The 27,794-nt window shown below is 42.9% G+C and overlaps 2 protein-coding genes across 5 annotated transcripts in view; one reads left to right on the top strand and one right to left on the bottom strand.

Annotated features, from left to right (window-relative positions):
- The window catches only part of cfap92 (cilia and flagella associated protein 92 (putative)), a 25,039-nt gene extending 8,291 nt beyond the window's left edge, over window positions 1–16,748 (top strand). For 3 of the 4 annotated variants that reach the window (XM_029431892.1, XM_029431894.1, XM_029431893.1), the window contains 5 exons: window positions 1,099–1,287; window positions 1,483–1,630; window positions 4,526–4,734; window positions 16,365–16,523; window positions 16,613–16,748. In XM_029431892.1, coding sequence (XP_029287752.1) covers window positions 1,099–1,287; window positions 1,483–1,630; window positions 4,526–4,734; window positions 16,365–16,523; window positions 16,613–16,708 — 801 coding nt within the window. In that variant the 3' untranslated portion in view covers window positions 16,709–16,748. The remainder of the gene's footprint in view (window positions 1–1,098; window positions 1,288–1,482; window positions 1,631–4,525; window positions 4,735–16,364; window positions 16,524–16,612) is intronic. The other variant, XM_029431895.1, reaches the window with a different exon arrangement.
- Window positions 16,525–27,794, bottom strand: acad9 (acyl-CoA dehydrogenase family, member 9). The gene is made up of 18 exons (XM_029431896.1): window positions 27,518–27,794; window positions 25,481–25,574; window positions 25,240–25,341; window positions 24,843–24,949; window positions 24,541–24,641; window positions 23,926–24,004; window positions 23,648–23,819; window positions 23,480–23,553; window positions 23,318–23,393; window positions 23,152–23,222; window positions 22,954–23,073; window positions 22,740–22,868; window positions 21,948–22,027; window positions 21,114–21,240; window positions 20,949–21,026; window positions 19,686–19,814; window positions 17,342–17,414; window positions 16,525–17,057 (listed from the first exon to the last, which is right to left on the bottom strand). The coding sequence occupies exons 1-18, from the start codon at window positions 27,698–27,700 to the stop codon at window positions 16,957–16,959; spliced, it is 1,896 nt and encodes a 631-aa protein (XP_029287756.1). The 5' UTR covers window positions 27,701–27,794; the 3' UTR covers window positions 16,525–16,956.

Below are 27,794 nucleotides of genomic sequence, written 5' to 3'. Positions count from 1 at the left end.
ATTGTGTAAGATATAATGTACAATACTGTTCTAGCGCTACATACTGTTTATGGTGCATCTTAATATATGAGAGTACAGCTTGGTGTCTCAGACTGGAGCACTGTACAGCCTACAGGTGGATAGGTTAACATTTCTAACTAATGGATATCACCATGAAACTTCCCCAGTTGATTACTTCAATTAGGACAATTAGTTTCCGGAACAGAAATGTAAACAGAAATGTAAACATTGGATAAACCCAGATTAAAAAGTCTTATTTTATTTTGTTGACATAATATAGACGCATTAATGTTTGTCAGTTGCATTGCACATTCAGTACATGTGGTTCACTCTACAGTTCTCAGCGTTTTAGCTTAGCCACGGTGAACATAGTGGAGGATGTGGCAGGTAAAGAGCCAGATGCTGTATATTCCCTCAGGAGCAGGTGGATAAAAGGAGGGTGAATATTGGACTTGCCAGGTGACCAGAAACACGACTCCAAATGTTGGATATGTAATTAGGCACCGTTTGCTAACAGTTGAGCCATAACGGCTTTACAAGGATATGTCAATGTTGTGTTTACAGCTTGCTGCTGTGACCAAAATCTGTTAATGCTGCTTTAAACTGGAGTTCACTCAGTTATGATAATGCAGCTAGTGAGTAGACCTTGGATCAAGTATTGTTTGAGTAAATAAAATAAACTACAATACAAATCATGTAACTAAAGTAAATCTGATTTTTTTTTTGTTAAGCAGCTGAAACTTGTAAAAACACCGGTATGATCCTTTAAACTCGTGATGAATAAATCTATAGCAAGTTGACCATTATACTGTCCATGAAATGTATATTTCAGACTTTACCATGTTAACTATGTATTCAATTCTGAGAAGTGTTTGTATTGTTGTTAATGCTGCTTTAAACTGCATCACCACAACCACGTTCCAAGAGTCCACTAACATGTCCAAGTTGTCAGCACAAATGTAGTCTACAAAGAGAAGTAGATTTTAAAAAAAGACACGGCTGTTATTAATGTATTGTTTTGTGTGTGCTGGGACACAGACAGGAAGTGTTGAGAAAGATGAACTTAAATGTGTTGTGCTTCTCTGGTGATAACTCCAGGAATCAGGGCGAAGGTTTACCTACTGTCAGCAGTATCACAGTGCTACAGTGGAGCAAGGAGACATGACTTTGAAGAAAATGTCCAACTCCACTGCTGCCTCTGCAGTTTGGTTCACAAGTATGAGCAGTGACAAGTCCACAGGGCACCATAGACACCCGCATGAGGCTCGTGTGGAAGAGCTGAGGAAGGTGATGACACTCATCTTCTAGTAGTGGGGGGTTTCACAGGGACAGGAATATTGTCATTCACATGAATCTGAGCACAGGGATAACATCCTTAAGACTGTTTGCTAACCTTGCTGTTCTCTCCAGAGGTTTCCCTTGATAGGGTGTGTATGAAGTAGAGGATTACGTTGATAATACTACTGTTCACTGTGCTTCCAGCCATGGAAAGAGAACATCATACATGCCAACATATTGAAGCCTCCACTTTCAAGGGACACATGGGCCTGGAGCCAGCGCTATGAGGACTTTCAGCTCCACAGCAAACCTGCCCCTTCGTTCCGCCCACCTGTGAACATTCACCTGGCTGGTAGGCTGTGCTGCATCAATGTACTATAAGACTTACAACTGCTAAATGTGTCACAGTGGTCCAGTTTGTTGTATGAAAGCATATTTTTCCTTTCCTGTGAGTAACTGGCCAAATGGTAACCAGATGTCACACTGAGATATTTACATTGTAGCCATGAAAGACATCAGCTGTAAATGTCAGCATCCGGTGTCAGAATCAAAGCGAGAGTTCAGCAGGCAAACAAGGAAAAATCCATCATAAGGCAGATAAAAAAGTACCCACCAGCAGCTGCCTCAATATACCATGTCACACAGCCACAAGGGGACACTTACTGCAGGCCACATGCCAGGCTGCGGGGCGTGGCTGTGATGATGTTTCCATGGCCGTGTCCTACATTGCAAAAGAAAAAGAAATGTATCCAAGAATTACACTAAATAGAGGTATTACTTTACAAAACCAAGTTGTAAGTGACCCTTTTATTTACATTCAATTTATGTTTTAAAGCTGGAGTGCTAGACATATAAATCAATGTCTATTATATTAGAGCCCTTGCCAAACAAGTTCACACAATACTGATTAACCCTATCGCCAGCAGGAAAAGCTCCATGTTTTTGTGCATCATACCGGAGTTGTGGCATCTGCCTGCAGGTGAGCTCACTGCATCTCCCCCGCCCCCAGGGAGCGCTCTCTTCCAAGTCCTCCTGTGCACATTGTTTTACTTTAATCCTTTCTCTGAACACTGAGTTTTTTTCTTATGTGAAGAATCCTCTCCAGAAATCCTTCTTGGATGCTTCTTAGGATTTTTAGCTATAGCTTCACTATACTCCTAGCTGCTGCTCCGTCACCATGCTCACTCCCACATGGGAACTACTCTCACTGCCTGAGGGGAGAGACAAAAGGTTGGCACTCCAGCTTTAAAGGTATGCTTGAGATTTGTTTACCTTAGTTATATGAACGATTTAGATGCAATAGATCCAGTGGATGATATATGCCAGCAAGCCAGCTAGTTGTCAGACAGAAATTAATCAGCCATTCATCAAAAACCACAATAAAGCATTCAAAAATAGTTTTAAACATTCAACATCTTTATTGCATTATCAGTACTTGATTTCCCTCTCAGACCTCAGTGTCTCATGAAACTGTTTTGCTACGGTAGTCTTCAAGACGTCTGTGATCCTTCATGGCTGATTTGAATTAGAAAAGTCAGTTGCCGATGCATTAGTAAGTGTTTCACACAGGGGATCTGAGAGGAAGAGGGCTGTAGGTGATAGGGGATATAGTGGGAAGTGAGCCACAGCTTAGGTTTGGCTACATTTTATGAATTTAGTTATATGTGTTTTTCTCAGTAAAATACTTAAATCAGGCTGTTTTCAGAACCGGGGTCTCGAGTAAAACGTTTGATGTTAATATTGTAACTCCCTGCTGTGCCTGCCTGGTGTAAGTATACACTTTGTACATATTCTGCATCCACATAATGGTGCTAATGTCGTCGTGCCACATAAACCGGACATGTACCATTTCATTTATTGAGGAACCCAAAACAAACTGCCACTGTTGTTGCCCCCCATGGTTGGGTTTCAAAGGCACCTCGTAACCACTCTCTTTTTTTGATGATCAAACAGTATAAAAAATGAGGAAGAAAGATTGTATGCTGGCTCAGAGACGAGGCTGTAACTAGTATCTAGCAATGCACTAAATTCTCAGTCTATCCAAGAGTGGATTGTTTTCCTAAAACTGTCTGAGCTGTAAGCTTTTTCTCAGTATTGACGGCCAATATTGATATGTCTTGATTGAAGCTCCAGATGGAGGCTTTTTGAGCCAGTATTAGTTTATGCTGCTTAGTAGTGATGGCGAGATGAAGCTTCATGAAGCATTGAAGCTTTCCATCCAATTGGTTCGCTCATGGGCCGAAGCTTCATGGTGCTTCATTTGCTCTACTGCGCCATCAAGTGGACAATAAATGTAAAACTGGCGAAGTGCAAGACTGCAGTGGATTTAAAGTATCTTTGCCCTGAAGATTCTTTGACGCACACATATAAGACTGAATATTATGTTCTATTTAAAAATAAAGATTGACGTTATTACGTGTTATTGAGAAGAGAGTGCCTTAAATGATAGTGCAGTTTAAGATTGGACAGAGAGAAGGGGAATGACATGCAGCAAATAGTAGCAGGTCTGTTTCGAACCCCGGGCCGCTGAAGCAAACATTTGAATGTGGGTCACCTGCTCCACGAGCTGCGCCACTAGGGATGTGTAATGTACACATTGGATGTACATTATCTTTTCAACAGATTTAGATTTGGTATCTTTACTTGCTCACAAGGAAGATGATGCTGCCGTGCATAACAATTGTTTCGCTAGTTGGCTGGCTCCATAATGATCCAATACAAACGCAACAGCAACAACTCAACAGCAACAACTCAACAGCAACAATGCATACTACGACAACAACAACCCACACATTCGCGGTTATATAAAGTGTTGATTATGAGGGGGCTCAATTGCGGTTCGCTCCCCCTTATATTTCGAATCGCACGCCAAACCCGCCAAAGTCACGTGGTACGGCAGGTTCGCAAGGCTTCGAACGTCATCACAAACGTCATCAACACAACACGATATGCGCTTCACAAAACTCTAACGCGATTACTCGACACACGCTTCGAAGCCTCGACACGGAAAGACACATCACTACTGCTGAGTAACACACCCCCACACCACTCTGGAGAACATATTTGGTTATGGAGGAACATCAGTGATATCAGCAGTGAACTGAAATACTGTGTTAATGGCTAACCATCCAGTGAAGTCAAAACAATGTCTTACCTGTTTGATTTATATGGTATATAAAGAGATATGTATAACATTGATTGAGTTTTCATCCACAGTAAGTAAAGTGTATGTGCTGTTGATCCTCAGGAAAGCCTCCGCAGCAGGAGCCGCTCGAGGCAGCCAGAGCTCAGTACTGTCGCTGGCTGAAGAAGCTGCGTCCTGGCGGCAGCACCGACCCTCCAGGCCCCTTCCCAGAGTTCAAGTGTCACATGGGAGGAAACACAGAGATAATTCAGGATATATTGAAAGATGAGCCCAAGAAGTATTCACTGAGGAAAGAAGGCATGGTTCTGAAGGTACAATATTTTAGGTTACTAAGATGACTCGGCTTTGGACAGAGCTGATGAAATAATGTATACACAAACGGTACGCCCTCGCTGTGAATGCTGTGAATATTTTGAAATGCTCATAATGTGGAATGACTTCTGTAATGGCACATTTCCAATTTCCAATGCTCCAATGTTCTTATGCCATCTACACAGGTAGGTGTGTGGGTTCTTATGCAGATGGAGCTTCCGGTTGTAGATATGGATGGTTTGCAGTTCTATGGATGTCTGTTTGTTGTTCTGCTTGTCTGTTGCTGTTCCGGTTCAGTAGTGGGTTCGGTTGTAGGTTGATCAATGTCATTGATCTATCGCTGATGCGTTTGGGTTGCTCACTGTTCGTTTCGCTCACTGTCCTATTCGGTTCTCTCAGTGCTGTGTTCTGGCCGCTCACTGTTCGGTTCTTTCGGGTCCCTCACTGGTAAGAACTGTTTGCTATCACCCACTTCCTGTCACCTGTGCACCCTTATATATTGACTGCCTCGTCCTAGTGCATTTAATCACCGCCACCAAGTCCAGAATAATATTGCAGGGCTTAAACCAAATAATAATAAATGTAAACAATAACGCAAAACAGCTTCTACAACTTCTAAAAATCCAACATTGCCCAAGAAAAAAAGGATGGTGGTAAAAAACATAATGTCTTGATTTGGAGTGTTTTTTTATTTATTTTACAACTAATGAAATGACTGCTGACTGGCTTTGGTGAGAAGCGTATAGATCGTGTGCATGTGACGTCACGCTTACCTCCCAACCCGTAAATCAGCCATGTTGGTTGGTATACACAACCAAGACGGCGCCCGTTCACATGTGAGTTGCTGCAACGCTTCGTAATTTTCTTTGTATTTAAACGTCTAAAATTGAAAGAAAATGGCAATCGTGTGCGCAGTGTATAATTGTGGTCATAACGCTACTCGTGACCCAGAGAAACGCTTCTTTAGATTTCCTAAAATCATCAAAAACAACGATCCACAAACGAGGGATGAATTGCTGTCTACCGAACGCCGTAAGCTGGTTTAGCAACATAAATCGTGAGGATTTAATAGAAGACAAAGCACAATTCACCTGTGTGTGGTGTCCACTTTATATCTGGTAAGAGCTCATGCTAAAGCTATGTTTGCAATGTTTACGTTAAACATTTGTGCTTATGATATACCCGAACACTGTAAGACCTTACTTCTCAGTAAATAAGGCACTTTCTTTACATGTGATGGCAGCCATTTGCTCATTTCTTCTGTGCATGTTTTTGTTTTGCTTATTCTTGAGCCTACTTCACTTGCGAAAAGCAAAGCACCAATGTGAGAACATGCTTCGCTTAATCCAGCCATACAATCACAGTGTGCGAGGATAACATCGCCGCTCTTCTCACTCACAAACCACGGCTTGAGCGGTGTATCTCGAGCTCTTTGAGCGTGATTTACACGGGCATGGACGAGCACCCTGTCATCTTTCAGAGGTTTGATAAGAAGACTACCAACCTAGCTAGAAACAAAGAAATTCTAAGCATCTAAGCTCTTGTATGCCTTCATTTGTGCGTTGGTTGCCCACGACGTTTGTAGCACAAGGTAGTTCACAATATCCGGATATTCAATCGGCGGTAATGAATCTAAATCCTCAATATAATCCGACAGTTTTAGCGTGTACGGGTCACGGCTGCAAATTTGGACTTTTTGTCTGAATCTTGCCTTTGCTGAGGACTCCAGAGAGTCGGAATACTTTGAAGAAGTCGGAGTTGTATTGTTGTTCGCTTTAGACGCCATTGTTGATTTGTTTTCCAACCAACATGGCGTTGCACGCATACGTCACACAGTTTTGTCACGTGTTTGCACACTACCTATAACCATAGCCTGGGCTGATAGCTCCCCTGATAAAGTGGGTGGCCAATTTATTAATATATGTACTCAGTCCTTACTGTAGCAGCAGTCAAATCCAACACACGGCCCTTTGTAGATTGTCAACCCCGCTCACTCCTCATTTCCTTTCTGTCTTACACTGTACTGCATATTAAAGGGGAAAAAAAGTAAAACAAGAAAGTAAACTTCCACACTACACCGCTCCTCCGCTCCCTTCACTGGTTACCAGTAGTTGATACTCTGGTGCTGGCCTACCGTGCTGTGAATGGATCAGTCCCATCCTACATCCAGGCCATGGTCAAACCATACACCCCAGCGCGTTCACTTTGGCTGATGCAAAGCAATCGGCTTGCTACTCCATCACTACGAGTGGGACCCAGATTCCCCTCAAATAAACCCGCCTGTTTGATATCCTGACTCCAAAATGGTGGAACGACTTCCACATTGATTTTCGGTCAGCAGACAGTCTTCACACCTTCCGTCGCAGACTGAAAACTCATCTGTTTTGACTGCACCTTAGCCAGTAAATTTAAACAAATAGATCTTATTTCTGAATGTAGTACTTACATTGATTTGGCCTATCTGATGCTAATGTACTAGCAATATTTTTGCTGTTCGGAGTTGTATCCTCATGATTGTGTGCACTTATTGTAAGCTGTCATCAGTGAGCTCTCTTTTTAAAAGACATATTACATAATGCAGTTATCTGTCACATCATAGACATAGGACCTGTTTTCACTTTTTCATGAATTGAAACTTTGTTTATCCTAAGGCAGTTTGGAATTATGTTTCGTCTTCTTTACTTCGATAGCATTCTTCTTCTAAAAGAAGCGTCTATTTCTTGCTTTTTTTTGTGCTCCTTTTTAAGTCTCTACCAACTCCTAAGGGAAATATCTGTACAGTGGGTATTTAGAGCCTATACACTGAAAAGAAAACACTGAAAGCAAAACAGTGAAGTTATGGGCCACCAGGTCTGTACAGCTACACAATGAGCTGAAACTCACATTAAAGCTCTTTAAAGGCAAGGTGTAGGTTGATCATTACGAGGACCCCTTTCACAGACAGCAGTCAACTCTGCTGTGGGCTGTTACTAATAATAAATAAAAACATACACTTTTTTAATTAACGAACAAATATTAGTAAATACAACCTTTGAACAGGAGACACACTACAGAGCTCAACAGTGACCGCCCTCTTTTTGAACGTCTCCGGTTCCAGAAGTGAATTTACCATTCATTCACTCCTTCATTAGACTATAAATAAAAGTATAAATAAATAAACATTTGAACTATTAAACAATTATCCAAACATAAACACTTTTATAAAAATCAAAAAAAATATGACCTTCGAATATATTTAACGTATAAATAAACACTTTTCTCAGTAAAAAAATCTTAATAAATGGAATATATAAAATATAGTTTTACAAAAATAAAACATTTCTCTATAAACATATTCATAAATAGGACATTTGAACATATTTACCTTGTAAAAACTCTAAGGATTGTTTGCTGTTCTTTAAGTAATATGACAGTAAACTGAATATTGTTGGAGTTATATCTTGGGTTTGACGAAACAAGTGATATGAGGATATTACATCATCCACCAGCTCCAACTGGGGCAACCCGAGGCGTTCCCAGGCCAGTGAGGAGATATAATCTTTCCACCAAGACCTGGGTTTTCCCTAGGGTCTCCTCCCAGCTGGACGTGCCTGGAACACCTCCCTAGGGAGGCGCCCAGGTGGCATCCTTACAAGATGCCGAACCACCTCAACTGGTTCCTTTCAATGCAAAGGAGCAGTGGCTCTACTCCAAGTCTCTCATAGATGGCTGAGCTTCTCACCCTATCTCTAAGGGAGACGCCAGCCACCTGAGAAAACTAATTTTGGCCGCTTGTACCCGCGATCTCGTTCTTTCGGTCATGACCCAGCCTTCATGACCATAGATGAGGGTAGGAACGAAGATCAACCGGTAGATCGAGAACTTTGCCTTCTGGCTCAGGTCTCTTTTCACAACGGTGCGGTAAAGTGAATACAATACCAACCCCGTTGCTCCGATTCTTGGGCCAATCTCTCGCTCCATCATCCCCTCACTCGCGAACAAGACCCCAACGTACTGGAACTCCTTCACTTGGGGTAAGGACTCATTCCCTACTGGGAGTAGGCAATCCACCGTTTTTTCCTGCTGAGAGCTATGGCCTCAGATTTCGAGGGTCTGATCCTCCCATCCATCCCAACCGCTTCACATTCGGCTGCGAACTGATCCAGTGATTGCTGAAAGTCACAGACCGATGATGCCATCAGGACCACATCATATGCAAAGAGCAGTGATGAGATCCTCAGGCCACCAAAATGCAACCCCTCTCCTCCACAACTACGCCTCGATATCCTGCCCATTAATATAACAAAGAGGATTGGTGATAAAGCACAGCCCTGGCGGAGGCCAATACCCACTGGAAATGAGTCCAACTTACTGCCAAGTATCCAATTCTCAATTCTCTCGCTTTGGGTGTACAGGGATTGGATGGCCCTCAAAAGTGACCCGCCCACTCCATACTCCCGCATCACCTCCCACAGTATCACCCGGGGGACATGGTCATACGCCTTCTCCAGATCCACAAAACACATGTAGACCAGATGGGCGAACTCCCAGGCCCCCTCCAGGATCCTTGCGAGATTGAAGAGTTTTTCCGTTGTTCCACGGCAAGAATGGAATCCGCATTGTTCCTCTTCAAGTCGAGGTTCAACTATCGGCCAAACCCTCCTTTCCAGCACGATGTGTGAGCCCAGTGTAGTACCTGTGAGCGAACGGAAACAGGGACAAACAACCTACTTCGTGGGCAACCACTAGGTGCCGGGTACTCACTATTTGCTTGCTTCACCATTGATTCTATTTGCCATGAAACTGCTCCAAACACATGGTTAGTTGGAAGGATGCTCTCAGGTCTTTGGCCACAGGTTCACGATCACACAAACGGGACAGTACATCTGTCTTAACGTTTTGTGAGCCTGATCTATACGACAATACAACATTTAAATGATTGACAAAGAATGACCATCTGGCCTGGCGGGATTTTAGCCTTTTGGAATTCTTAGTACTCCAAGTTCTTATGGTCAGTCCAGACCAAAAATGGTTGTGCCGCACTTTCCAACCAATGACGCCACTCTTCTAAAGCTTTTTTTACTGCTAAGAGTTCTTTGTTTCCCATATCATAATTATGTGTTATGCTCTTTGGAAGTCCTAGGGGAGGTTACAAGCAGGTAAATTGACATTCTGGGCCCCAATCCTTAACTCTCCCTGATTTCTAGTCTATGTACGGTTTATGCCTGATAAGCCATGGAAAACCCAAAATCAAAGGGTGAAGTGCAGAGTCGAATAAGTGGAATTTAATTTCCTCAGTGTGAGTGTTATCAATAGTTACTTGGACAGGCTCAGTCACATGAGTTACTTTAAATAAAGGCTTGCCATCTAAGGCACTGGCATTAATAAGGGAAGTCAAAGGGAAAGTCTTAATGCACAGTTCCAGACAAACTGAAGAAATAAAACATGTTAACAAACACTGAACTGAGGCGAGCATTGTGGAAAAACAGACATTAAAGCAGCTAGAATGGATACCTTCATAATAGCAATGTATCAAATGACTGCAAAAACAATGTGACTGTAGCTGTGTTCCAGTCTGGCCAAACCCCAGTCCATCAGACTTTTATTTGCTCCTGAATCTACAAGTGCACCCTGAGTAACGTTTACGATCATATGCTTGGATTTTTACCGTGGTCAATTAACGTGGAAGGAAGTCAGCTGCAGAGCACCAGCGCCCTCCGTTGTGCACGTGAGCCTCTCTTTTTAACGGGCAGGAAGACACTACATGGCCATATTGTCCACAGTAGAAACCACACCCCTCAAGGAAACGGCGCTGTCTCTCTTCTGGTGAGATCTTGAGCCCAGCTGCATGGGTTCCCTCGGTGCAGCAGAGGGAGCTGGTCCCTCGGGTGACGCTGAGGTAGGTGGACTGAGGCTACAAGGGTGTCGAGGAGTAGGCAAGTGGCCCATGTGGTTTGGAGGACGTCCACTGGTTCTCAATCGCTCTTTGCCTATTTCATGAAGTCTGTTATCGAATAGACATGGCAATGCTGGAGTCAAGATCTGTGGGTAACTCATGGGGTGCTAATTAGTCTTTAATTGAGTCTTTTAGACCATTCATGAAAGCATCTATCAAAGCAGGGGTGTTCCAACCGCTGACTGCTGTTAATGTACGAAACTCTATAGCATAGTCTGTTACTCGTAGATGTCCCTATTTGATCTGCATGAGCACTCGTGAAGCTTATCTGGCAGGTGATGAGTGATCAAACACCCGGCTAAGAGTCTGAGTAAACATGTTTAAAAACAGGCACACAGGGAAATTTCTTGACCACTCTGCAGTAGCCCAAACAGCAGCTCTACCAGACATGTGGGACAGCATGAATGCTACTTTAGCTGGGTCCGAAACAAAGGCAGCAGGATTATGGGCAAAAAGCAGTTCACACTGTACCAGAAAGGATCGACAGTCTCCGGAGTTCCCGGAAAACCTTTCGGAGGTGCCAAACAAAGCGTTGTTCCTGGAGAGGTGATTGGATCCGCTGCAGGAACAGCAGGCGATGTGCTTGGCATTGCAGCAGTAGTTGCAGAAGAACCAGCTTCAAGGTGTGTGAAAACTTTCTGCATCTGAACCGCCAGGTGATTCACTTGGTAGGTAACAGCTGACTGGAATTCGGTCGGTGAGGTCAATCATTCCTCGGTTGATGAAGAACAGCTGTTCAGCATGGTAAGTTAGCCTAGCTTCCTGCGCTAAAACATCGGCCTTGAGTCAGCTGAGTCCATTTTATGGCCAATTCGTTCTGTTAGGAATGTGACACAGGCTTGAACTGAAATGCACGACTCAGGACAAGGTTTCAAAAAGCAAAAGGGTCTTTACTGAAAAACAAAGTACAACAAAAAAATCACTCTAAGAGGAAACAACGTAGTAGACGAGAACTGTAAAAAGCATAAACTAAACTAAACTTGACTACGGGAAAAATGCTACAATGGTTCTTTGCTCAAAAACGCTGGCTCTCTTGATGACACAAGACACTAGACGAACTGGCACAGGACAAAGGGAGACGAGGACTATATATACACACACAAGAGGTAATAAGACACAGGTGGCCAACAAACAGGCGGGAAAACCCACAATGGCAGGAAGGACTCTGAAATGAGAGGGAAAGGTAAGCATAAAATAAAACAGGAAGTGCAATGACAGTACATGATGAGACTAGACATAAGTGACTGTAACTTAACAAGTGAACAATGAGACATGACTAAACATAAATCTAAATCTAAACATAGACAATAAACTAAACATGAAACCTATAACATAAACCTGGTTACTAACTTGACATAAATAAATTAACAAACATGACGGGATGTTACACGCACAACCCGTTTGGGCTAACCAGATCTGTCCAGAGTCTTCCTCCACCCCTTGATCCAACTCACCACCAGATGGTGATCAGTTGTCAACTCCGCCCCTGTCTTCACCCGAGTGTCCAAAACATGCGGCCTCAGATCAGATGATACGATCACGAAATCGATCATTGACCTTTAGCCTAGGGTGCTCTGGCACCACGTACACTTATGAGCATCCTTATGTTCGAAGATGGTGTTTGTTATGGCCATTTCATGAGTAGCACAGAAGTCCAACAACAAACGACTGTTCAGGTTTAGATCACAGCTTTCCAGGTATCTCCATCGTTACCCATGTGAGCGTTGAAGTCTCCCAGGAGAACTACGGAGTCCCCTACTGGAGCTTCATGCAGGACTCCATTCATGGTCTCAAAGAAGGCTGAATACTCAGAACTGCTGTTCGGTGCATAAGCATAGACAACAGTCAGAGTTTCCCCACCCATAACCCGTAGGCGTAGGGAGGCGACCCTCTCGTCCACCGGGGTGACCTCCAACGTAGCGCCGCTCAGCCAGGGACCTGTAAGTATCCCCACACCCGACTCGTCCTGCTGAGAGATGTTTCAGAAAGTGTACGCGCACTGAGTCAGTTTCCTGTATTGTGTCACGCGGGTTCATTTTGGTCATTTTAAATCATTTAAATGGCTGTTAGATGTGTAAATACCTAATGTTCCATCAAAACACAAATTGATGATGTCAATATCACCATTATATAACAAATCCTCACATTTGAGTGGTGGTGGCCTAGTGGTCTTCCAAACAGAACACCAGATAGGTGTGAGTTCAATACCAGGGCTACCACCATTGTGCCCCTGAGCAAGGTACTTAACCCTAAGTTGCTCCAGGGAGACTGTCCCTGTAGTTAGTTCACTGTAAGTCGCTCTGGATAAGAGCGTCTGCTAAATGATCTGTAATGTAATGTAATTCTAAAAAGGCCCTGGTGTGTCAGGGATGGAAGCAATTAGGACATGTGGGTTGGTTGAATCTACTGCAGCAGTGGGTTTCCCACTCACACCTGACCCTGGATCCTTGCAATCCTAAACGCAGAGGAAAAGCAGAGGAAAATCAGTAAACATAAAAAACAAAAACAGCAGCCAAGTTGCATAGTACAGCAGCTCCTAGCAGCTAGCTTAGTTAGCATCGGCTCTTACAATCATTATAGCGAATATTTGATGTTTTAAGGTCCTTTGTTTTTTTTAACATTTGTATCATTAGCTATTCAAGCGAGTTGAAACCCAATACTTACATTTAAAAGTATATTGGTCTGCCGCTTCTGCTGGGTCGGGGTTCGCCATTTTTCATCCGAAACATGACATAGTGCTTTGATGTTTGTGACATCATGACATTGGGCTTTGATCGAAAACTATACAATACAGCCTAATACAGCTAAAGGCTAATAGTTGACATTACCAAAACCAAAACCACGTGACATTTCTTACAAAAAAAAAGAAAATGAAGTATCACGGAGAGCACGCAATGAAGATGTTGGAGAAACTTATCCAGGACCTCCATCAGCGCAATGAATTAAATCAAATTCAGTTGAACAGCCTCCGCCAAGACCTAGAATCAGTCGTTCAGGCTCTAAGAGAAGAGAGTCAAAAGCCGGAGGAAATTGTTGAAGACAAACATTTGAAGATTGAATGCCTCGAGGAAGAAAACAAACAAAAAGAAGCCGAGATGATGGAGGACTGCACTGAGGTGGCCGACTCTGAAGAAGCCCACAGAAGAAGTCATCCCTTTGGAAGAAAGTCAAGGGTTTTCTCACCCACGGCTTAAAACAGAACTCAGGGAAAAACAGTCATGGACAACAACGATACCCGGAGACAGGATGCCTGGGAACTGGATGCCTGGGGAGAGGATACCTGGGAACAGGATGCTTTGGGAGAGGATATTTGGGAACAGGATACCTGGGGACAGGAAGCCTGGGCACAGGATACCTGGGGAGTGGATACCTGGGGACAGGATCCCCGGATGAATCTTCTCGGATGAATCTCGATGGCTTTAAGGCACCAAGCGGCCCAGAAAGGAGGTTATTCTCAAGCTTCATCCACTTCTATTTTCCTGCATCACAAACTCCAAGGTCTCAACAAAAAAACATGCCGGTTTGAAGATCTGGAGTGACGTGTGCAGGGAAACAATGGACCGCATGGATGTTTTAAAGAAAGAAAACCAGACTTTGAAACAGCCAATAATGTCGCCACTGAAAAGCAGGAGTTTAATGAATGTTTCAAGGATGCATATGTAAAACTGGAAGCTGGTGAGAAAGCCCTGCTGGCACGACACAAAGTCCAGAGTAAAACCCACTCTGAAGTCCACAACAAGCTTCTACATGAAGTAGACTGAAAGAACAAGTACGACTCCCTGACGGAGCAGAGAAACGCCTTAGGCCAGGACAATTGAGTATTTTTTACTGTTGTGAAATGTTAGTCCACTTTGTATCACTTCAATACTTCTAAATGTTTAATTAGTTCACAAGAATAGGGAAAAACATATTTAAAGGATGACTTATTTTTATTTTGCAATAATATTATCATACACAGACAGCAGTGGAGTCCGTGTCACCCCAAACTATGAAAACATATACAAGAAACAGACGTTTACAACAAATTGGTGAAACAGAGGCAGAGCTATCCTGATGTTTAGTAATGCCCTCCAAAAACACCAGATCCTACAATTCCCATAATGAAGAGATCGGGTGTGTTCAGTGTGGTATGGCCGTCAGCTACACGGTCCGGGATCCAACCTACTGCAAGAAGAACAGAATCAAGCCATCACCATGCTTTTATTATGTGACTGATTACCTGATTCCGTTCAGCTGTCTGGCCTCCAGCTGGGACACTCCCATCTCTCCCCCAGCAGCAGGCGCCCTAACCACTCCCCACTGCCACAGCAACTCAGTAGCATCTTTCATTAGCTCCTTCTGCGTCTTTATTGCAAACTAGTTTACAACTGTCTCAATTCAGGGGCTGCAGCCTTTGGAGGACGCAGCCTTCGCAGTCTTTGGAGACCGCGTCGTCCGTAGACAGTGAAGGCTGAACCGAGCGGTCTATGAAATGAGACTGTCCGGTCTACGGGGGATTTCCTGTTACGTCCCCAGCTGTCGCCTAGCAACTCTCCGAAGTTATCAAGCACAGTTGACAGCTTACTTTGGCATTTTTTTCCCCAAAGAATTGACCCACAGATAATACTTTTATTTTTTGACTGAAGATATGCTTTACACATACTGCATTTTAGACAGTGGAGGGGCATCTCATACACACTCTGGAGACCACCCCAGATGATGCATCTTGAGACACCAGGGGCTTTATTGTGGCAGCCCATCCAAGTCCAGCAGCACCAGTTTGGTCAGCCAAACCTTATCTGTATATAGTTAAAATGTTATGTTTTATGATGTTTTTATCTGTTTATAATAATCATTCTCTTAATCATTAATGGTTAAGTTTCTAAATTAAATAATCCTCTAAGTTAATAAATCATATGTACTAAATACATTCTTCTTAAACCTTGAAATCAAATAATCTATTATAATACATTTTCATTCATAGTCCATGTAACCCACTACTGTACTTGGCCCTGGTGTGTCCTCAGGGATGGTGGCAATTAGGACAGGGGGGTTAGTTGAATGCCTCTGTCCCAACACCATCTATGAGGAGACCCTGGATCCTTGCAATCCTATCAAAATCAATCATGGCAGTAAACATAAAAAACAAAAACAGCAGCAGCGGCCGCTAAGTTGCATAGTACAGCAGCTCCTAGCAGCTAGCATCGGCTCTAGCAATAATTTTAGTGAATATTTGATGTTTTCAGGTCCTTTGGTTTTTAAACATTTGTATCGTTAGCTATTCGAGCGAGTTGAAACCCAATACTTACATTTAAAAGTATATTGGTCTGCTGCTACTGCTGGGTCGGGGGACGCCATTTTTCATCAGGAAATAACTTCTCTTGGCGCAAAATGAATTTTGATACGTGCGGCTGTGGGATCCATCAGTTGTGTCCTCCAAATCCAGGAAAAGAAGGCCGCATTTGTCAGCTATATTTGAAGGAGTCACTGAAATGGGACAGCCTTGTGATCGGTCTACAAATGCAGCCTTCGAAGGCTGCAGCTGCTGGACTGGAACACAGCTACAGTCACATTGTTTTTGCAGTCATTTGATACATTGTTAGTCAGTTCAGTGTTTGTTAACATGTTTTATTTCTTCAGTTTGTCTGGGTTCTGGTTGCATTTGGCTGTAATAACCTTCAGTTTGTGAGCCAACAGCTGTTTTCTGTGTTGCAGCCTTTACCTCAACTGTCTGTGATACACTTGGGTGACAACAAAGCCGAGCAAAAGAAGAGTGTGGCTCTGGCTCCAGGCCCACTGTGTGGACTGCAGCCTCAGCAGTGGAAACAACCCCATCCCCAGACACATGTCTCTGTACAACAAGAACCACTACACGTTAGTTTGATTTACTCTTTATTCAAAAGGAAACTCAACAGATACTCATGAAAGGGTTTTGTTCATATGTGTTCCGTTTCTTCTTACAGTGGATTCAACAAGCAGCAGTCTTTCCTGTACAAGTGCACTGTCCTGCTTCTGACGTCATGAAGACACATGCATCAACTGTCCAGCGCCATACTTGAAGAGCATTTTGAATAAAACTCATAATGCCATCAGACGAGACATGGCCATTTGGCAAAGATCTATAAAAGGTGTTATCTTTGAAGCCATGGTTAATAAAATACAGTAACTACTTATATAAATCTCTTAATTTATTAATCAACTGACCAATGTCAACCCAAGTAAAAGAAGAGTATAGACTGAATTGGACTGGTCCATATTGTCCAATCAGAATAGGAGTAGTCACAGTATTACTGTCACATGGGAGAGCTCAGTATGTTCTCTCAAGAGGGTGAGCGCAGACGTAGGCTCTGTTGTCCAACACCTCCTTGGCGATCTTCTTGATGTTGGCGTCGTTGTTCTCAGGAGAGTCTGGAACGCATTGACATGAGAATTACAAAACAACTTTCATTTGTTAAATACAAAACACAACATTCTCATCCATCTGGATCATGTCACCGGATAACTCTGGATTACATGCAGGTCATTAAAAAACATGCACGGTGTGAAAATGAAAAGCAGCGAGTGGTTTTGGTGTTGGTATGTGGGGTTTGTTGGGGAAATTCCGCAACACATGCAAGTCTTTTGTACTCAGATGCAGTAAAAAAAAAAAAGGCAAGGGGCTGGTCTTAATTACCATTTCGTGTTGTACTTACGTTTTTGCAACTGAGTCAACATGTAATTGTTCTTGAAGAAAGCGTCGCTGCAGAATGTGTTTGCGAGCAGCACCTAGAAAAATTAACACTTATTCATCATAACCTGCAGACACGAATCCAACTGGAAAACACACAAATGAACTAAATATGACACAAAGTAATCTAAGGTGAAGTGAGACAATTGCAAACATTTGTAGGTTAAGTTTTCAGCTGCAAACACAAAACAAGTGGAAACTTTAGGCACTCACAAATATGTCAGATTAGTACTTTTCTACAAATCATTAAAATGAGGTATTGGGTAGAAAACCAAACACGAAGAACCAAGCTTTAATAATCACAGTGGAACTCTACTGGATGAAAGCTTCATGATTGAAGCCATATTTGCTTTTAAAATAATTCAGAACTTTCTTTGAATTACTTTGTGATCCTCGGGCGAAACATTTCAGACACGAATGACTATCTTTGGAATGGAATTCAGTTAGACAGCATCTCTAGAGTCTCTGTGCATGTTTTACATCAACTACAAAGGTGGGCCGCTGCATGTTTGCTAACATTTATGCCTGTAGCGACAGTGGAGAGGAATCCTGCGGGGGGAGCACAGGGCTGCCCATCTGACACACAGAAGGGTGCTGCAGAAGAAGAGAATACAAAGCATTCGCTGCCTTCTTTACCGTCTCTCTGTGTGCTCTGCTTTGCTCCACACCACTGTTTGTGATTATATACACACACACACGAAGGTGGAGCGCCACAGTTTACACCTCTACAACCTAGTGAAGTGAATATAATAGCTATAATTAAATTGAAGTAACTACTGATTTGAGTAAACAAGTTAAAGCACATGCTGGTGATAATAGGAATAGGAACAAAAAGGAATAACAGAACACAAAGTTAGAGGTGAGAACATGTTGTGACATGCTGCTGCGGCTTTTATTGCTTTCAGTAGACAACGTGCTGCAGTGGAAACAGCCACATCTAAATAGATAACCACGTGTGTTATTAAGCCTGATACTTCACTGATCTCAATTAAGACGTGGCCTGCTTTCTGGATCAAAAGCAACGACTCAACTGCTGTGGATCCCCACAGTAACTGCAAAGTGTAATGCATGTTCAAACCACATGCAGAGCAGGTGCTTCTTTTAAGCAAATGTTATGGATACAACCAGGAAACACAAATCAAGCAGGTAGGAGGTTCACATTTTGAGACGCATGGAAAATAGAAATTCTTTGGTATTGGGGCTTAAAATGGCCACCCACCACACTTATGTATTTGTCGTCTAATAATCAATAATTCTCAGCCGTCCATCTCACACTCCGTCTATACAGGCCGTGTAACTGCTCACGCTTTACTCAACCTGAAGACATCCAAGTCCACATTCTTCCTTTTTATGTAAAAGCGAAGCTAATGTGGAAGTGCATTCTCTCTTATAGCCAGCAGGGGGCCGGTTTGCAAAAAGAAGTGCGATTGTATAGAGGTCTAAGAGAAGACCGTACTTCTCACTTGATGGATAGCCTCAGTAAACATGTTGTGGTCTCAACCACTAGTTTCAAGTCCTCTTCAATACGGCATGATGTTCATTTTGTAGATTATGGTCCCGTTTAGAGTAAAGCAGGGGATGCTTTAGGGCGTGGCTACCTTGTGATTGACAGGCCACCACAGTGTTGCCCGTGTTTTTTTTTAAAGTCTTGAATTTTAGCCGAGTTAAATGCTTCACAATGCTTTGACACATGAAGTCATTTTGCCTGATTGAAATAAAAGAGCGTGTTTGCTACGCAGATGCCGTTTGTGAGAAACTTAACATAAGACTCATTTGAATATTGTGATGTAGTTTATACAAGCTACCATGTGAATGTATTGCTTTACTGCTTCTATGTACTCATCACAGTGCAAGTTCATAGGTTCATTATGAGGTGGTGAGAAACTTAACATTACACTCTGCACATTTGATTGTTGCTGTGATGTACTTTTATAATGAAATAAACATTTCATATACAATGTAAAGTCATGGTTAGTTGTGTTCCTTCTCAGTCTGTGGAGACGCCAAATATCTCTTCTGGGTCTCGAGCTGAAAACGTTTGGGATCCCCTGGTGTATGGGATGTTTACTGCCAGTTATAAATGGTGTTAATATAGAGAAGCTGATGTGTGACCCAATCTGTCGAGGGAAACACTGCTCTCAGTATGGAGACGGAGAAGATGACTCAATAAGAGTATTAATTCCAGGTGTATCAGAGGCCTCTAGCCTTGGAAGTTATAGCCATGGACTCCCTTCCTCCACTCTGACTCACCATATATATGTTTTGAGTGTATGTGTGTGCGTGTGTGTGCGTGTGTAAACGGTGCACACCTCATGGTCGTGATTCCTGAGCCCGATGCTGATGGAGCGGCTGGTCCTGGACAGGACAGCCGTCATTGCGTAGAGGTTGATCAGCACATCTGCTACTCTCTTCAGGACGAGCTGTTCATCCACTATAGTCTGACAACATCAATGGGAAAAGAACAATGACACATATTTAGTTGCTTCTACTTATGCGTGTCTCTAATACAGTGGGGAAATTCTTTTTAACAATTTCTTGCAAATCTCAACGCAGATGTCGTTCCCTGAAATAAAACGTGTTCTCACTCACTGCTGCTTAGTAACCGTTTGGATGTAGCTCTTAAGTTGTGATTAATTACTTCCTGTGTTTGGAGATTGTTTGACAGACACCATCGTCACATCAGGGCTAATATGTGATGCGATACCGCTGGTGTCTAAGTTCGAGGGAATGGAACGCTCGGAATCTTTAGGACCAGGGAGCAGTTTGAGTTGCTGCGTCAGAATATACACCGTGAAGTAGATTGGGCATGAAACACATAATCGGAATACAGACTCCCAATTCAAACTCTATTGTAATAATGCAACACACTAGTTCCCTTTACCTTTTGTACTTACTGTAGTTGTGTGCAGTTTTATATAGTATACAACTCGGAGCGGTTACGGCATCATCACTAAAATCATTGCTTTCATGTCGCTGATGCTTTTGTCCGAAGCGGTCGACAAAGTTTCCCCATAGTATTACTCAAAGACACAACATGTGGAAAGGAGAAACTGCTGCCTCCAAATGCTCCACCTTCCTTCAGAACTGAGCCCCAATTTGCACAAAATATCTTCGTGTCGAACTAACAGCTAAATGTTAAAAGGTCTTATTCTCCTGAAGAATGCCTTGAGAATGCTTTTAGCTTTGAAAGGCGCTTTATAAATACAAGTTATTATTATTATAAGACTGCAGTGTGATGAAAGCCCTCTGAGGACACTTTCCATGTATTGGATCAGAATTGAGGCAAATACAGGAAGTAGGCATTTGGACAGCGGAGCTGTTTCCAAGAGGTTTTATAGCTCGTGTGGGGAAGTCGTGATTACAAAAACACAGTGGAGGAAGAAAAGGAGTTATGAGCGGCTGTCTGAGCTCCACAGAAACTCTTGAGTGGAAGATAAGAACACTTATCCACGGTCGTTGAGAAACAACTCGTACGTTCAGCCATTTAAGACACACAAAAGGGAACTGCAAAGACTTGAGCAGGAAAATCCAACCGCTGCTTTTCCACAATGTTAAAATCAAAGGAATGTTACCTTTCCATATCTGTAGAGCAGACTCTCCACAGTCGATCCAAAAAGGCTGACATTCTCTTCCATCTGCTTTGCACTCTCCTGTAAACAGAACGCTCTGAGCATCACCTGATATACCCACGGTTTGCAGAAAACGTATCCTTTAAAAAGCTCAAATTAAGTTCTTACCGTCAAGCTGGGATGCAGAACTCCATCTTTTCCCGTCAGGCCGAAGTCTGCCGTACTTTTGAATGAGTTCCTTAGTTTGGTGGCCACCATGCCCAAAGCCATACCAATATTTCCTTTCTTCATCTCCCTGCAGGCAGAGCAGAGAAAAGACTGAGCGGCTGAACACCCTCCTGGAGGTTTTAATTACACAACCTTGTGATAGTATTTCGAGCAACTTATACACCAGAAAATCATTAATGTAAACACGGCCACACACATTAAGGTGATTTTGCTTAAATGATCTAATTATCTCTGAAGACTATATAGTTTACGTGTGATGCAGCCTTTATTAAGAGAGGAACTAACATTTGATTTTAATTATGTGTAAAGGGAAAGAGTCCCCTCGGCTCTACAGGGCTTTAGGTCTTACAGCTTGTTTGGATTTTCTGGCCTGCAAGAGCGGAGTTTAAAAACAATACTGATAAACCAACAGCTCAGCACCAAACAGCAAAGCTCGCGACTAGCTGGTGAACACAGTGAAGCATTTAGCAGCTAAAGAGCACAGATCTTTCTCAGGAGTCCACAGAATTAAAACAGAGAATACACGCAGGACTTAGGTGAACAGAACACCTCTAGATGTTGCTACACTTTGCTAACATGTGACAACAACTTTAGAAAATGGTAATATGTCAAACATCAGATATTTAGGTGGTTTTCCAGGGATGCCCTGAAGTGCTAAAATAAAAAGGAAAACTGTTTAATGTAGTTTTAAAAAAGTGAAATATTACACTTATCAAAGTCCCATAAAACATAACACACACACACTTCAGTTTTCTACCAACTTAATTTTCATACTTTATCTTCCCTGTGAGGATTTTGCCAGCATACTGCATTCCAGTGAGAGCGATGTACATCCTCAGGATTTCATTGGTACCCTGAAAACAGCAACAGAATGTAGAAATGTCACATCTATTATGCAAGTAGCAAAACAGTTTGCAAAGAGCACAAGAAAACGCTGGTGTGTGTGGGTGGGGGTGTACTGAGGGATAAGGGATGAGGGATTCTACATTGTGCTATTAATAAAACATGGAGGATCACATCTTTAGAACCAGTTTTTGACTGATTAGGATTGATTGACACTTTATGACACACTGCAGAAGAACTTTAAATGGCTGATGAGCTGCTTCTGCAGAAAGAATCCTTAAACCTCCACTAACAAAGAATCCACAGAAGACCTGTGATTTCAAAGTCAAACGTGCCCCCTGGTGGCCACTTACGGAACAGATCTAAACCACCTACAGTGGAGTCCCACCCACATAAGGCCGGAGTCCCACCCACATAAGGCCGGAGTCCCACCCACTAAGGCCGGAGTCCCACCCACATAAGGCCGGAGTCCCACCCACATAAGGCCGGAGTCCCACCCACATAAGGCCGGAGTCCCACCCACTAAGGCCGGAGTCCCACCCACATAAGGCCAGAGTTTCACTTTTTATATATTTAAATAAAAAATCTATCTCTTAAATGCTGGTCTAAATGTTGTTTCACCCTCTTCTTGTCTAAACCCTTCCAGAGATATGATGCAGATCATGACCTTTGGTGTCCTCAGTGGTAACTAGGGCCCTGACTAATGACTGAACAGCTGTTCACCTCAAAGATAGGCAGGATGCGACAGTCCCTGACGAAGCGCTCGTAGGGGTAGTTCTTTGTGTAACCCAGACCTCCGAGGACCTGAAGAGCTTCACTGACACAGATCCAGCCTCCCTCTGAGCTGAACACCTGAGCAGAGGATGGAGAAAACACACCAGACATTCTGTTTCATGCTGCTTTTAATGAACAAAGTGTAATAACAAAGCTTTCTAACCTTAACCATGGCAGCTTCAAGAGAACAGTCTGGAAGCCCCGGTCTGTCCATCATCCCCGCCGTCAGGTACGCCATGCTCTCCATCACAAAGGCATTCACAGCCATCAATGCAAACTTCTCCTACAGTAACGGAGGGAAACAAACCTTATTCACCTGAGCAGAGTGCGGGGCGTTATTCACAGGAAGAGTGGCCTGTACCTGAATCATACCAAACTCCGCCAGGCTTTTGCTGAACTGCTTTCTGGTTGCAGCGTACTCGGAGGTCATTTCTACAGAAAGCCAGACAGAAATGTCAAACTGATGATTGTTTTTACAAAACCCGCACATGGAAGTTTATCTCCACAGCACTGTTCATGGATTTTACCGATTAGTTTTTTTATCATTCCAGCTGAAGAACTGCCCATACTGAATCGCCCAGAGTTCAGGATGTTCATGGCAATCTGGCCAACACAAAGCAAAAGGTTAGTGTACAAATCAACAGGTAGTCATATGCAACAGTTGTAATTGGGGACAGGGTAACGCTTACCTTGAATCCACCACCTACTTCTCCTATTACATTCTCCACTGGCACGGGGACGTTGTCGTAGGACACTTCACAAGCTGCAAAAGTAAAAAAAAAGAGAAACAAAAAGGTTTTACAATGATATGAAAGTCCGCTCCTGCGTGTTCATCCTTCCAATCCCGAGAGGCTTACTGTTGGAGCCCCGGATGCCCAGTTTGTCCTCAGGCTTGCCGCTGCTGACGCCCCCAAAAGCCCTCTCTACGATAAATGCTGAAATCTTATCTTTCATCACGCCATCTACAACCACCTCCGTCCTGGCAAACACGGTCATAATATCTGCAATGGCTCCGTTTGAAATCCAAATCTGTTAACACAAATTGAAACAGACATTTCAAAAAAGGCCAAAGGAATAATGCCACGGTGACAATGTGAAGCTCAGATCAAACATTTGCGAGTGTGATTGCTCTCACCTTGGAGCCACTGATCAGGTAATGCGTTCCGTCTTCTGACAGGGTTGCGCGGGTCTGAATGGAGGCTGCATCACTTCCACTGAAATGATCAGACTGAGTGTAAATCGGGAGAGTAATAGTCAGACTACTCAAACATAGTCTGGTCATCCATCGCATCTTTTTTTGGCAGGTGAAAAAGATCGATGTTGTAAATGTTTTTATTCCGGCCACCAGAGTTCACCACGACCACATTGTGTGCGTAAATTATCCTGGCAAAACCTTTTCCCCACCCATGTCACAGTCCAAAGTATTGGAGGACTTAGAAAGATGGCCCTGTTCAAGTCATAAACGTAGAATATGGATCACCAGAATGGTCTTTCCTTGCCCTTCAGGGCTTCTGTAGTTTACCCCCTTCAAGTAAATATTAAGTACATTCACCTTTGGCAACAATTCCAGCCTCGAGCCTGTAGGACGCCTGCTGCCACACAACACTACTGATTACATGTGGGTAACTCTCCTACATACACCTTAGTCCTCATGATTCTAAATCACATTCTGTATGCTGTAGTATGAACACACCTGCAGCTGCAGAGCGACACTGTAGTCAACATGTAAATGAGATTTCAGTGTCTTTACCTGCCAGGCTCGGTCAGACAGAACGCTGCGATGTGTTCTCCTGAAGACAGTTTGGGCAGATACTTCAGCTTCTGGGCTTCATTGCCTGCGATCAGAATCCCCTGAAACACCAAACAGCTGTTAGCAGATCACACAGACGACATCCCTCATCCACGGTTATGATATCAGACGTGTTTACATAGAATAAAACCTTCCTGTCGCTGCACTTAACAGACATGTGTATGATGAGCCAAGTGATGAGGACTCTTTCTACCAGAGCACAACGTTTCACTTACAACTACGTTACATTATTATAGTTTTACCTTCAGTCCAATGGCTTGATGTGCAGCCAGTGTCACAGCAATAGAGCCATCTAAGGACGTGACCTCTGCCAGCCGTGCATATACGGTGTTGGACAATCCGAGACCCCCTGGGATCAAAAACAAATAAAGACACTGCCTTCAACTTGTGCCCATAAGAAACGGTGGGACTATTACTGCATTTCTAACTGGCATGTGAGAGGAATAGTTCCATCATTTATAACCCATCTAAAGACACATTACATTTCCCCCGGGTAGAGAACAAGCTGCCTTACTGTTACTACACGTGTGTTTAGTAACATCTAATCTCAGAACCTGTTTGTTTTAAATGCATGTCAATTATGAAATAACTATTTAATAACACTTATAACTACAAACAGCTGGTGTCACATCATCTTACCATACTCCTCAGGAATCATGATGCCAAACAGCCCCAGCTCCTTCAACCCGTTCAAAGTCTCTGGAGGGATTCTGGCCTCTCGGTCAATCTTTGCTGAATCAACTGAAATCGCGACAAAAATTTAAAAAGTAATTCATTGTCAATTCATCAAATTACAACACATTGCAAAATCATTATACGAGCATAAAAAGCCATGCCGCAGGTTGCCAACAGCTCTTGCATTCCTCAGATCTCCTCTCACCTTCTTCATTGAAGAACTTTTCAACGGGTGCAACAAGCTGGTTGAGCTCCTCCACTTCTTCATTTCCAATTTCTGGATAAGGGAAGACCTCCTCCTGGAGGACAAACACACTGTTATAGAAACCACACACACACACACACACACACACACACACACACACACACACACACACACACACACACACACACACACACACACACCACACACACACACACACACACACACACACACACACACACACACACACACACACACACCGTAGCTATAGCACTGTGGCGAAGAGGCATCGCTCAGGGCATGGGTATGAAAACATTTCTAAAGCTATAAGTGTTCCCAGGGCACAGTGGCCTCAATCACTGTGAAATGGAAGAAGCTTGGAACCACCAGGACTCTTCGTAGAGTCGTCTGTTCAGCCAAACTGATGGTGCCCAAGAATCCAACGGTCACGCTAAGAGAGCTTCAGAAGTCATAGTGGCTAGATAGATAGTGCATAGTGGAACGCACTCGAGTAAAGAGATGTACGACAGTCCGCCGAGAGTTTACCAAATAGCATTTAAAAAAGGACTCAGATTCTCTATTCTGATGAGACAAATGTAACTCTTTGGGCAGAACTCCAAGCACTAAGTCTACAACCACCAGGCACTGCTCTTCACCCGACCTGAAGCATTAACTAATGCAGCCAAATACATAGAGGTCCTTGTAGAAAGCCTGCTCCGCTGTGCGACGGTTCACCTTTCAGCACGACAATGAACCGAAACACACAGGCAAGTGGCTCTGGGCCATTCAAGCAGTCAAAGTCTTGTCTCAGACTTGAACCCCATAGGAGATTTGTGAAGAGTCCTGAAGACGTTTCCCAGCCACACTGACGGAACCCGATAGGATCTGCCAGAAAGAATGGAATAAACTTCCCAAATCCAGGTGAACAAAGCTTGTAGGGGCTTACTTGAGAGGACTCAAAGCTGTAATTGCTGCCAAAGGGGCTTCTACCAAGTACTGAATTAAGGGTTTGAATACTTATGTAAAAGAGATTTCAGTTTTTTTTTTTTTTTTTATAATACATTTGCAAGAATTTCTAAAAACATGTACTTTCTGAAGCCACTGTATGTCCCAGCTAGGGTTTTACCTGGTATACTGCGGTATCATCCCGTGTACATTCAGCGTATCTACGGTATTAGAAATGCTGACATAAGTGGGTGCGTGAGGAGATGAAGGTAAAGAAAGGAGCAGCCCGGCTGCACTGTTGCATCTACAGTTTATGTTAATTATTAAGAATCATAGGACATTATTTTAAAAGCTCACAGCTGATGTTATTTTTGTTGCAGTTAATTTAACATGCTATAGCGTCTTTGAGTTTCTAGAAAAGCGCTATACAAATCTAATGTATTATTATTATTATTATTATTATTATTATTATTATTATTATTATTATTATTATAGTGCTTCTAACACGTGAAATAACATGCTTTAGTTAAATAACAGTTACATGCTATTTATATTACGAGGCTTATAATTCTGTTTTTATATTCAGTGTCATTGTAACTGATACTGATACTACTACTACTACTACTACTACTACTACTAATAATAATAATAATAATAATAATAATAATAATAATAATAATAATAATAATAATAATAACGTAATATTTCCTGAGACGGTACCATGAACATCTCATACAGTTACAGTCCTAGTCCCAGCCTGACAAATATGACGGCAGGACAACTAGAAGAACCTGACAGCAGACATTTTGACATGCCATAGTAGCAAAAGCACAGGTGTATTGTAAAACACTAACTATTACAGCGACCGAGGATGTTTTATGGCATGTATTAACACAGAATGATATTAGTGTCTCAGTAAACCCACTAAAACCAAACTTGTTCCGTTGCCAGCAGACGAGTCACCTCTGGACACAGCGCCGATAACGTTCACTGGTTTACATTTGTCTTCGACACAACAACATAGAAAGACAGAGCCAACGCTCATCCGCCAGGAACTATCTTTCTCTACACCTAGTAGATCATAAACTACGTTACCTTGTTAACCTGACCGAGGAACAAATCCTTGGCGTAAGCGAAGTTTCTCGAGTGTGTTTTAATGGACCTCCGCTGCTGGCGGGGGAGTCCTTCTTCCCCAGCATGCCTCACATTACAGGCGAGCAGCCGCTGTCCAAGTCGAACAGATCTTGACAAGACAACAAATCTGTTTACATTCATCATTCTTCTGGCATAAACCTCTACTTCATGTGGCCAGCTGGTGTGTTATATACTGCCACAGTCAGGACACCTTTCACCCGTTTCTGTCTCATGCTGA

The sequence above is a fragment of the Cottoperca gobio genome, chromosome 5 (genome assembly GCF_900634415.1).
Source record: "Cottoperca gobio chromosome 5, fCotGob3.1, whole genome shotgun sequence".
In the NCBI taxonomy this organism is placed as follows: Eukaryota; Metazoa; Chordata; class Actinopteri; order Perciformes; family Bovichtidae; genus Cottoperca; species Cottoperca gobio.
The sequence above is the reverse complement of the archived record's forward strand: the minus strand, read 5'-3'. Positions and strand labels throughout refer to the sequence as shown.